The sequence below is a fragment of the Sus scrofa genome, unplaced genomic scaffold, assembly GCF_000003025.6.
Source record: "Sus scrofa isolate TJ Tabasco breed Duroc unplaced genomic scaffold, Sscrofa11.1 Contig2662, whole genome shotgun sequence".
NCBI classification, from domain to species: Eukaryota; Metazoa; Chordata; class Mammalia; order Artiodactyla; family Suidae; genus Sus; species Sus scrofa.
Window position 1 is genome coordinate 96,855 of NW_018085145.1, and position 12,245 is coordinate 109,099.

At 45.9% G+C, this 12,245-nt stretch overlaps 1 protein-coding gene across 5 annotated transcripts in view; it reads left to right on the top strand.

Annotated features, from left to right (window-relative positions):
• The first annotated feature begins 6,005 nt into the window (after nt 1-6,005).
• CDC25A (cell division cycle 25A) overlaps nt 6,006-12,245 on the top strand; it is a 30,560-nt gene continuing 24,320 nt past the window's right edge. For 2 of the 5 annotated variants that reach the window (XR_002341214.1, XM_021081936.1), the window contains exons 1-5: nt 6,007-6,670; nt 7,652-7,725; nt 9,490-9,532; nt 10,136-10,172; nt 10,653-10,754. Coding sequence is in view for 4 of the 5 variants with exons in the window: in XM_021081936.1 (XP_020937595.1) it covers nt 6,501-6,670; nt 7,652-7,725; nt 9,490-9,532; nt 10,136-10,172; nt 10,653-10,754 (426 nt within the window). In the remaining variant the exon portion in view is untranslated. Of the gene's footprint in view, nt 6,671-7,651; nt 7,726-9,489; nt 9,533-10,135; nt 10,173-10,652; nt 10,755-12,245 lie in introns of all 5 variants that reach the window. The other 3 variants (XM_021081938.1, XM_021081939.1, XM_021081937.1) reach the window with 3 other exon arrangements.

A 12,245-nucleotide genomic window follows, 5' to 3' on the forward strand; every position in this document is an offset into this window, starting at 1 on the left:
CACAAGCCAATATAAATACAAATAATGCATTAGAATAACATGTGTGGGAATTCCCATGTGGTGCAGTGGGTTTAGGACCCGGCATTGTCACTGCAGCAGCTCAGTCCACTGCTGTGGCTTGGGTTTGATACCTGGCTGGAAATTTCCACATGCTGCAGGCAGGGCCAAAAAAAAAAAAAGAGTTCCTGTCGGGACTCAGTAGTAATGGACTCGACTCACACCCATGAGGGTGCGCCTTACTCAGTGGGTTAAGGATCCCCAGCATTGCCATGAGCTATGGTGTAGGCAGGCATCAACAGCTCTAATTCGACCCCTAGCCTGGGAACTTCCATATGTCACAGGTGTGGCCCTAAAACAACAACAACAATAATAATAATAATGTGTGTGATCTTTAAAATTCAATGACCTTCAAAATCATTCGGTTAAGTGGTTGCCAAACATGGCCGTGCTCCAGAGCACCTCTCATAGCATTTTTCAGATTCCAGGCAGGGTGCCACACTAAGCCTATGAAGTCAAAATATCCAAGGGAGACTAGAAGATCTGTATTTTCAAACAAGTTCCACAAACTGGTAATCATTAAAAAATAAATAAATAAATAAAAAATAAAGAGGTACTTTATTTGCTGATATTGAACGAACTCCAAGGTACATGAGGTGAAAAAAACTAAGATTCAGGACAGTTTTTGTTTATTTTTTTATTTTTAGGGCTGTTCCCATGGCATATGGAGATTCCCAGGCTAGGAGTCAAATCAAAGCTGCAGCTGCCAGCCGAGCTACAGTCACAGCAACCTCAGATCCTAGCCGCATCTGTGATCTATGCCATAGCTCTTGCCAACACTGGATCTTTAAATCCACTGATGGAGGCCAAGGATTGAACCCACGTTCTCATCAATACCAGTCTGGATTCTTAACCCACTGAGCAACAGTGGGAACTCCAGAACAGCGTTTGTAACATGTTATTGCTATCTGAAAAAAAAAGGTATTTGTGGGAGAATATGTACATTCACTTGTTGTCCACAGACACAGACTCTAGGAGATATAAAAAGAACTGGCCACGGTGGTGACCAACAAGGAGGAAAACAGGGTGGCTGGGGACAGGGATGGGAGCAAGATTTACTCTAGGCCTTTTTTGGTATCCTTTGAAGTTACACCATGTAAATGAATTACCAATTCAATAAATACATACATACATACATACATACATACATAAATGTCAAAGCCCTACAGATAATTATAATGTAGCACTAAGGTTTAGGGACCCTTGATCTAGTTAGGTACTCCTCACCCCCACAGCATCTGCGACACAGGTTATACAAGCCTCCTGGCCTGCTCATTCCATCTTAGAAAGCTCCGTTAGTTCTGACTTCCCTTTTTATTTTTATTTTGTTCCTTTATCTTATTTATTTATTTATTGTCTTTTGTCTTTTGTCTTTTTGTTGTTGCTATTTCTTGGGCCGCTCCTGCGGCACATGGAGGTTCCCAGGCTAGGGGTGGAATCGGAGCTGTAGCCACCCGCCTACGCCAGAGCCACAGCAACGCGGGATCCGAGCCATGTCTGCAACCTACACCACAGCTCACGGCAACGCCAGATCGTTAACCCACTGAGCAAGGGCAGGGACCGAACCCGCAACCTCATGGTTCCTGGTCGGATTCGTTAACCACTGCGCCACGACAGGAACTCCTTATTTATTTATTTATCGGTCTTTTTAGGGCCACCCCCGTGGCATATGGAAGTTCCCAGGCTAGGGGTCAAATTGGAGCTGCAGCTGCTGGCCTACACCACAGAAACATCAGATCCAAGCTACATCTGCAACCTACACCGCAGCTCACAGCAAAACCAGATCCTTAACCCACTAAGTGAGGCCAGGGATGGATCCCATGTTCTCATAGATACTAGATGGGTTTGTTACTGCTGAGCCACAACAGGAACTCTTGACTTGCCTTTTTCTTTTTTTTTTTTTTTTTTCCATCGTTTTGCCTTTTCTAGGGCCACTCGTGGCATATGGAGGTTCCCAGGCTAGAGGTCGAATCGGAGCTGTAGCCACCGGCCTACACCAGAGCCACAGCAACATGGGATCCGAGCCGGGTCTGCAACCTACACCACAGCTCACGGCAACGCCGGATCCTTAACCCACTGAGCAAGGCCAGGGACCCAACCCGCAACCTCACGGTTCCTAGTCGAATTCATTAACCACTGAGTCACGATGGGAACTCCTTGACTTCCCATTTTAAACTGAAACCTCGTCACCTTCAGGGAGGCTGATGCTGCCTCAGGTAAATCAAGCAGAATAAATCCAATCTGGCTACCAGCACAGCTGGGTGAAAAGAGAACCAGGCACAAGTAAAACATTAAATCAGCCAGGGTTATCTTTTCCAAATATAAATCTAAACCTTTCAATTATTTCCTATTGCCCTTGAGATAAAGTTGCAGAATGTGGTCTACAAGCCCCTGCAGAGTCTGGGCCCCTCCCAACCTCCCCTCCCAGGTCTTCTCTGCCACACACAGGGAGGGGACTCCTTCCAGCCTCAGAGCCTTTGCTTAGAGTCTGTCCCTCCACCCAGAACATGCTCTCTTCCACCTCCTAAAGACTTACCCTCCCCGACACTTCCTCAGGAATCCCCTAACAAGCCAGGCCACATTGATCCCTTCTTAAACACTCTCAAAACAGTCACACTTTTTCTTCGCAGCATGTATTCAATCTATGAGTACTAAGGGGTTTTCTGAATCAGGCACTGGGATGGTACTATGGCAGGGAAAAGGAAAGGTGGGGATCTCTACTTTTCTGAGTTTGTAATGATTTGGGGGATGGGATGGGGGAGATGCATCCTGATTAAATTATCACAGAAACAAATATAAACTGGTGGTGCCTGCAAGGTGGGTGGCAACAGAGGAATGCATCAGTAAGGGTATCTGAGGATAGAGCATTCCTGAAAGGGTGGGTGTTCGCCAGGTGAAGTGGGTAAAGGGGTGAGAAGGTATTCCAAGCAAATTTCCAAGGAGATATTAACCCTGTCTGTTAGAATCTAGCAAATTTCTTAGTCAAGACTGAATGAATGAGTGAACAAAAATCAACTTGTCCCAAAGCAGAGCTGGATTTGTACTCAGGACTCTCAATTGACAGGAAGGGCTCTTCCCTTCCCCCAGTGCTGCTCCAGGACTTTGGAGAGCATGGCTGAGGCAGAAAAGGTTTGGTTAAATTATTCTTTTCCTTATGCTTTCGTTTCTCAATCCATGGCCCCAAACAAAGAAAAAAAATCATCCTCAACACTTCATCAGTTTTTTGTTTGTTTTTTTGCTTTTCTAAGGCCACTCCTGCAGCATATGGAAGTTCCCAGGCTAGGAGTCCAATTGGAACTACAGCCGTCAGCCTGCACCGAAGCTCATGGCAATGCCGGATCCTTAACCCACTGAGTAAGGCTGGGGATCAACCCCCATCCTCATGGATACTAGTCAGATTCATTTCCACTGCGCCACAATGGGAATTCCGACCACCGTTTCTTTTAAGATGGTAGAATTAAGAATGATTGTTTAAATTATAACTATATTTTCTAAGGATGTAATTATTTTGCATTATTTGCATAATACAAAACTTTGAAAACAAAAGCTTTTTTTTTTTTTTTTTTTGGGCAGCACTTGCAGCATATGCAGGTTCCCAGGCTAGGGATGGAATTGGAGCTACAGCCGCTGATCTACACCACAGCCACAGCAACATGGGATCGGAGCCGAATCTGTGACCTCCACCATAGCGCATGGCAACGCCAGTTCCCCAACCCACCAAGTGAGGCCTGGGATCAAACACGCATCCTCATGGATCCTAGTCAGATTTAACCCCTGAGCCATGAAGGAAAGTCCTAAAAGCAAAAGATTTTTAAAGAAACATTTAATGAATTTAATGGTAGCCTCTAAGCAGAGGTAGTGGTCCAAATCTCCACCAGACCCTTAAAATAAATATACAATCTAAATAAGCAGAGTGTTTGCTCTAAACAATCTATCTAAAGATCTCTGGGAAGTTCCCTTGTGGCTCAGCAGGTTAAGGATCTGGTGTTGCTGCAGCTGTGACGCAAGCTGCAATGGAGGTGCAGGTTCAGTCCTTAGTCCAGGAACTTCCACATGCCGCAGGCCCTGCCAAAAAAAATAATAATTAAAAAATAAAATAAGTGTTCTCATTGTGGCTCATAGTGACCATGTTGTTTAATCCCTGGCCTCACTCAGTGGTTAAGGATCCAGCATTGCCACAAGCTGTAGTGTTGTTTGCAGATGTGGCTTAGATCTGGTGTTGTTGTGGCTATGGCACAGGCCTGCAGCTGTGGCTCTGATTCGACCCCTAGCCCAGGAATTTCCATACACCATGGGTACGGCAGTAAAAAGACAAAAGGAAAAAAAGAAAGTAAGAATTAAAAAATAAAATAAAGGTGTTCCCGTCATGGCGCAGTGGTTAACGAACCCAACTAAGAACCACGAGGTTGTGGGTTCGATCCCTGGCCTTGCTCAGTGGGTTAAGGATCTGGCATTGCCATGAGCTGTGGTGTAGGTTGCAGAGGAGGCTCAGATCCTGCATGACCCCTAGCCTGGGAACCTCCAATACGCCGCGGATGCAGCCCTAGAAAAGACAAAAATGAACAAATAAATAAGTAAATAAATAAGACAAGACCTCTTTTTTTTTTTTTTTTGTCTTTTTCTAGGACCGAACTCTCGGCATATGGAGGTTCCCAGGTTAGGGGTCTAATTGAAGCTGTAGCTGCAGGCCTATGCTAGAGCCACAGCAATGCTGGATCCAAGCTGCGTCTGTGACTTATAACACAGATAATGGCAAGGCCAGATCCTTAACCCACTGAGCAAGGCCAGGGATCCAACCCGCAAACTCGTGGTTCCTAGTCGGATTCGTGAACCACTGAGTCATGACGAGAACTCTTTTTTTCTAATTTTATTTATTTATTTATTTATTTTTTGGACAAGACCTCTTAAGGACTTATTGCTGTACCTCTGCCTCTCTCATAAAATCATTCATTCTTGGAGTTGCCACTGGTGCAGGGGATATAGCAACAAATATGGTCATCTATGGAGTTTCTGTAGTGGCACAGTGGAAACGAATCCGACTAGGAACCATGAGATTGTGGGTTCCATCCCTGGCCTTGCTCAGTGGATTTAAGGATCTGGCCTTGTGGTGAGCTGCCGTGTAGGTCATAGACATGGCTCCGATCTGGCATTGCTGTGGCTGTGGTGCAGCTGTAGCTCTGATTAGACCCCTAGCCTGGGAACCTCCATATGCCGCGGGTGTGGCTCAAGAAAAGGCAAAAAGACAAAAAACAAAAAAAGCATTAGCTATTATTATATTTATGGTATTGTTATCTAGGAGCTCCTAAAGAAGTAAGAAAGGGTGGGAGAGAAGGAAATGATCCTAACAAAATATTTAAGAGCTAAAATGAAAGTGAGCAAAGAACACCAAGGCCCACAGCCGAAGCAGTCGGGTTAAATCTTGTCGTCAGTGGCTCATGGCCAAGACAGCCAGCTATACCATAGTCTTAGGCTCTGGAATTGGGCCCTGGTTTTCAGGAGGCAGAGCCCAGGCCTTGGATCATTCAGTTCCCTCTTTTCTTATAAAATTTGGGCCTGGCGGCCCGGGGCCGAAAAGAGGCCCGGAAGTCCTTCTCCACTCTCCACCGAGAGCCGATACAGCTTTCGCCTAACGGGTTAAGAGATGACTGGAGGCAGCGCTCCGGGAACTACGCTTCCCAGCATGCAACGGGCCAATAGAGGCCTTCCGGTCTCGTCTGGCCTCCTCGCAGGTTTCGCTGGGAGTTTGTATTGACCTCTACACCCCTCTCATTCGAAGGGGCTCTTGTCCCCTGTAGGCCCCTCCCCTTTCTGAGGAAGGGGGGGTGACCTCGCAGAGTCCCGCGAGCTGTTCCCTTCTTCCCTTCTCATTGGCTCAGCCTGGCTGCCATTCCTAAGCGAGGAAGAGAAGTTGATTACTGATTGGCGGATTCCGTTTGGCGCCAACTTGGACAGGGGGGCGGGGCGGCAGCAGGCCCCTGTGAGCAGCTATTACCGCGAAAAGCCACCTCGGCAGCGACAGCTTGGGAGATAGGTGAAAGCCAGCTTGGTTCTCTGCGTCCTCGGACTGGGCAAGAGAGTGAGAAAAAAGCGAAGAGCTTGTGAGCCCGGGCCGTTGCCTCGCAGCTCTGGCCGCTCTCCCTCCCCGACCCCCCACCCCGTTCGTTTGGATTTAATCTTCAGGTTGCCGGCGCCCGCCCGCCCTCCCGCCGGCCTCGCGGAGTGAGGGGAAACACCCGTGCCAGAAGCTGGCGCCTGCAGAGTCCGAACACCCGCCCGTCCGCGCAGCTTGCCCGAGACAGTCGCGTCCCTGAAACTCGGGGTCGTGTTTGTGTTTGACCCGCGGGCGCTGACGGCGAGGCGCGCGGCCGAGGCCAGTGCCGGCGGGGCGGGGAGGGCGCGGCGGAGGAAGAGGGAGCGGGATCCCTGGGAGGCCGGGCGCCGCCATGGAACTGGGCCCCGAGCCCCCGCACCGCCGCCGCCTGCTCTTTGCCTGCAGCCCCCCTCCCGTGCCGCAACCTGTCGTGAAGGCGCTGTTCGGTACGCCAGCCGCCGGGGGCCTGTCGCCTGTCACCAACCTGACGGTCACCATGGATCAGCTGCAGGGACTGGGCAGGTGAGAAGGGACCGGCGAGCGGTGCCGCAGGCCGCTGGCCTCCCAGATGGCTCTCGGGAGAACGGACCCGGAGAAGAGCGAGACTTGGTCCCTTAGGGGGCGGCCCCGCCGGCGGGGCCCGCCATGTGCACCCTCCCCCCAGCCCCCAGACCGAATGTTGAGCGGGAGAGTCTGTTCGGACCTCTCCAGGGCCGCCCTCAGCCCCGAGCCAGGCCCGGTAGCGGGTGGGGACTGCTATGGTTTCCCACCTTCGCCATCCCTTTCATTTTCCCTGTCCCCTTCTTCTGTTCCTATCCCAGGAACTTTTTTGAAATCTACCTCCACGGAGGGAAAGCAAGTCCTCCTCACTTCCACCCTATGCTGAACCATCTCTCAGGACTTTAGTTGCCTGTGAGCTTTGTTTCCTTCTGAACAAAGCGACATTTGCTGAGAAGGAAACGTCTCTTTGCCCCGGTTTCTTTCCTGGTGTTTGCAAAATTATCTCAGTCCCTCGCCCCATGCTCATTTCCTATGTGCATCCTATGTTTTCCTACGGCCAGATCTTTTTACTCGATTTTCCACACTCAGAAGCTCCCTGAATTTTCTTAATTGCAAAAAATGCATCGCATCGTTTTTCTGGTGAAGCTGCTTTCTCTTCAATCTTAGATATCCCATTTTCTAAATAAGCACGTCTTCCATCCTCTGAAAAGCAGGAACTTGTCCTACTCATTCCTGCTTCTAGCTGGGTACCTAGAACACATGCTCTCCTTCCGGGAAGTACTCCAGTAATTGATCATAGTCATCCTGTGCCAGGCCATGCCAACCCACTTATTTCTCATTTCCTTTTATGCTTAAGTCCTGAGTGGCCAAGTGTTCTGTGATGTGGCCTAGAAGTAATGATGGTTGGTGGCAGCATGGCTACTTGCTAACCTCATGGCCTTCCTCCTGTTTTAACCTTAATTATGTCCTAGAGCTATAGACAGTTATTTCTCTTGTTTTCAGTGAGTATGAACAAACACTGGAGGTGAGGAACAGCAGTCTGCAGAGAATGGGCTCCTCCGAATCAACTGATTCAGGTATTGGTTTAAGACATTTGTCATGTGTCTGCTGGGTGCGGAGCAATACCTAGAATTTGCTGAAATGTGCTTTCACCTAGAAACTTAGTTTGGTGAGTAGTTGAGATAGTAAACAGAAGCATGACTTTGAGTGACAGATACCCTTAAGATACAAAGGAGGCCCTGTGGTACTTTATGTCAAGTGGTCCCAAGGAAGTGTGTGCTTGGTCTTTTTTTTTTTTTTTTTTGTCTTTTTGCCTTTTCTAGGGCCACTCCTGCGGCATATGGAGGTTCCCAGGCTAGGGGTCTAATCGGAGCTGTAGCTGCAGGCCTATGCCATGGCCACAGCAACTCAGGATCTGAGCTGTGTCTGCGACCTACACCACAGTTCACAGCCACGCCAATTCTTAACCCACTGAGCAAGGCCAGGAATCAAACCCACAACCTCATGGTTCCTAGTCGGGTTCGTTAACCACTGTGCCACAACGTGAACTCGTGTGCTTGGTCCTGAGGGTGAGTAGTAGAGTAAAATTTAAACCACTATGAGTGGCATTCAGAAATTTTACTGGTTAAATGCTGGGTCAAATTATTGGCAGTATAATGAAATTATTTCAGTGACCCTGGAGAAAATGTGCCAGAGCATTTTATTCTAACCCATAAGTTCATGCTTTATTTATTTGCATAGATGCTTTAGGTTAGGGAACTACAAGTGAAAAGTCTTAAGATGTAGGCTCCTTAAGAACCACAGATAACGATTCTTATTTATGTCATTGTGGCAAGGGAGAATGTCAGTCAGGAGTAGCAACAAGTTACTTACTGTGTGGGTATCTAGGCATCATGGAGGAAAGGTTGTGGGCTAGGCAACCTTAAGGAGTCTGGACCATGCTGAGCAATGTTTCCTATTGTGCTACCTTGCACTTGACTTGACTTGGTGTTATTCTGTTGAAGGCAATACTTGCCTTGCTTGTCGGATGACAACTGTATTTCCCAAACCCCTGATAAGATACTTGAAATCAAAACTATTCAGAAAATGGGTACTTAATTCTTTCCATGGTTGGAACTCACAGAAAGTTAGCTTGGGTCATCCCTATCTGAATAACCAAGCAGTCGTGAAGTTTGGCCTAAGAAGTTTTAAATTTTTTTGCCCATGCTTGCAGCATGTGGAAGTTCCCAGGCCACTGTCTGGTGTACAGCAGAGTGATTCAGTTATATGCATATATATTCTTTTTCATATTCTCTTCCCTTATAAGTTATTACAAGATATTGAATATAGCTTCCCATGCTATATAGTAGGACCTTGTTAATATCTATTGTATATGTGTAGTGTGTATATGCTAATCCCAACCTCCTAATTTATGCCTTTCTCCTCCCCCTTTCCCCTTTGGTAACCGTAAATTTGTTCCCTTTTTTTTTTTTTTTTTTTTTTGGTCTTTTTGCCTTTTCTAGGGCCACACCTGCAGCATATGGAGGTTCCCAGGCTAGGGGTCTAATTGGAGCTGTAGCTGCTGGCCTAAACCACAGCCTTAGCAACTCAAGATCTGAGCCTCATCTGCTTGTAAATAAGTCATGGGGTTTGGTTTAATTCACTCTCCTCGAATCCTATTTTCTGTGATAATATTTGCAAGTAGGAAAGGATGAATTGATGTGCAAATTGGGGATTTAATACCCCTATGAATTGGGGATCCTAGAGCCTCAACGTCAATTCTGCCGAAAATCTAAGCCATGAGTCTTTATTGACTGCCTTAAAGAAACAGTACTAGTACTATTATTTTTAACTTCCCACAGGCTTCTGTCTGGATTCTCCTGGGCCCTTGGACAGTAAAGAAAAGTATGTATTCACTGCTTTTAAATGTCTGTGCTTAGAAGAAACCTAATTTTTTTTTTCCTGTCTGCTACATGCAGTGACTTGATGTGGGATTCAGTTCCCAGACCAGGGATAGAACCCAGGCTGCAGTGGTGAAAGTCCTAACCTAGGCCACTAGGAACTTCCAAAACTGAATATTTTTTAATGAAATTCCTCATGCTCTGGACTGGAGCTCTGGATTTAGCTACCCCTAGTAAGATTCCTGTATCCTATAAATAGTCTTGTTATCTTTTGAAAATGAGTAGTTTGTATCAGCAGTTTTCAGAACTTTCCTTCCTTTATTTTGGCTGTAATTTTGGTGTTCTGATCCAGTCTCACCCTAACCTTTGTTCTGCCTTCTGATATCATAGTCTTAAGCATGTGTATTTTTTTTTAAGAAAAGTCCAGTGGTAGGGATGCTTGTGAGAGCAGGACAGCTTCAGAAATCTGTTCTTCCATCTTGCCTAAAATGGGAATATGTTTGACTCTTCCCCTACCCCACCAAACTGTAGGTTAGACACTGTGCATCTGCTAATGTGAATATTTCTTTACTTTATTCTCATTATTTACTTTTTGAACTCATTGCAGCCGTGAAAATCCCATGAGGAGAATAAATTCCCTACCTGTAAGTTCTCTTGTTTATTTTGAGCTGATACTTATTCTCTGCCCCTTAGCTACCAGTGTGACCTTGAAAGCAGACCTTAATTTAGACCCAAAGCCTGCTTTTCCTTACTTAGTCTCACTAGCATTCAAAACACTACCTAAAGCCACTTCAGTATTGGCTACTTCTTGGGCTTTTTCCTCCATTTCTAACTATTCAGCTTTATCAAGCCAAGAAGGCTTATTTTTATGCAAATGGTGTTTGATACCTGAGTCCCTCCTAAAAGGGCTGTAGACCTTGTGAAGTTGGTGTAAAGCCATGTTAGTGAGACCCTCTATCCTGTGTTCTCACAAGGTGGAGCCCTAGCCGCATTTACTGGTTACTTAGTACAGTGTGTGAGGAGCTAAGCCTCCCTATCCCACCACTAGCATTTTTTTTCTTTTAGAATTGAATTTCCATTGAGTTTTCATTTATGTACCCTAATTCCTTTTTCCACTTTGATAGCAGAAGCTCTTGGGGTGTAGTCCAGCTCTGAAGAGGAGCCATTCTGATTCTCTTGACCATGATGTCTTTCAGCTGATTGACCAGGACGAAAACAAGGAAAACGTGAGTGTGGCATTAACGTACTAACCTAGGGCAGAGGTCAAACCCACTTGTGTCCAGTTATGGAGAAGTAGCTGGGCTGCTTCCTGGGAGACGAAACCATCACCGAAGTCATGATAGTCTTTGGAGTCCGAGAAACCGGATTGGAATCCTACTGATTGCTATCTGTGATCTTGACTATTTTTAGGCTTTATTTCTTTGTGAAATAGGAGTAGCAGTTAGTCCCTTGTAGTGCTGTTGTGGGAATTACTAAGATAATGCCGATAAAGCATCTCAAATGGTTCCTGGCAGGTAAGAGTTGAACACTTTGTCTGGAAGGGTCTGGCCAGGTCTTTTTTGTGCTGACCCTAGGATGAGTTGGAAGTTTAGGAAAAGGCCTTTTTTTAAATTTTATGATAAGTTTTTTAAAAATAAATAAAATAAAATTTTATGGCTGCACAATGGATTATGGAAGTTCCTGAGCCATAGCTATAGCCTATGCCACAGCTGTGGCAATGGCAGATCTTTTAACCTGCCAGGTCAGGGATTGAACCCACACCTCCACAGTGACCCAAGTCACTGCAGTCAGATTCTTACCCACTGCACCATAGCAGGAACTCCAGGAAAAGGCTTCTTGAAAGAACAGAACCAATAAGTCCCAGGGAATCTCAGAGTAACTGAAATGGCAGCTTAGAGGGTGCATCCAAAAGTCCAAAAACAATGGAGTTCCCGTCGTGGCACAGTGGTTAACAAATCTGACTAGGAACGATGAGGTTACGGGTTTGATCCCTGGCCTCGTTCATTGGGTTAAGGATCCGGCTTTGCCGTGAGCTGTGGTGTAGGTTGCAGACAAGGCTCAGATCCCGAGTTGCTGTGGCTCTGGCATAGGCCTGTGACTACAGCTCCAATTAGACCCCCAGCCTGGGAACTTCCATATGCCGTGGGTGCAGCCCTAGAAAAGACCAAAAAAAAAAAAAAAAAAAAAAAAGTCCAAAAACAAGACAAAGACAAATATCATATGATATCACATATATGTGGAATCTAATAAAAATGATACAGAATAACTTATAAAACAAACTCAGATTTCAAAATCAAACTTATGGTAACCATAGAAGAAACTACTGGGAGGGAATATATTAGGAGGATGGGAATAACATATACATACTACTGCATATGAAATAGGTAATTAACAAGGACCTACTGTATAGCATGGGAAGATCTACTCAATAATCTGTTATAACCTATATGGGAAAAAAGAAAGGATGTATATATGTATAACTTACTCATTTTTTGCTATACCCCTGAGGCTAATACCACATTGTAAGTCAACTATATATACTCCAATAAAACAAAATTTTTTAAAAAGTCCAGGAACACCCTGGTGGGGTGCCTTACATAGGGTAGACACCAAGACTTCAGTGAATCAGCTGTTTCCAGTCTTCTTTCTCACTGTATTTCTGTATCTGTTTTCTCTCCTTCCTCATCTGCTGCTAAAATGCCACATTTTATACTCCT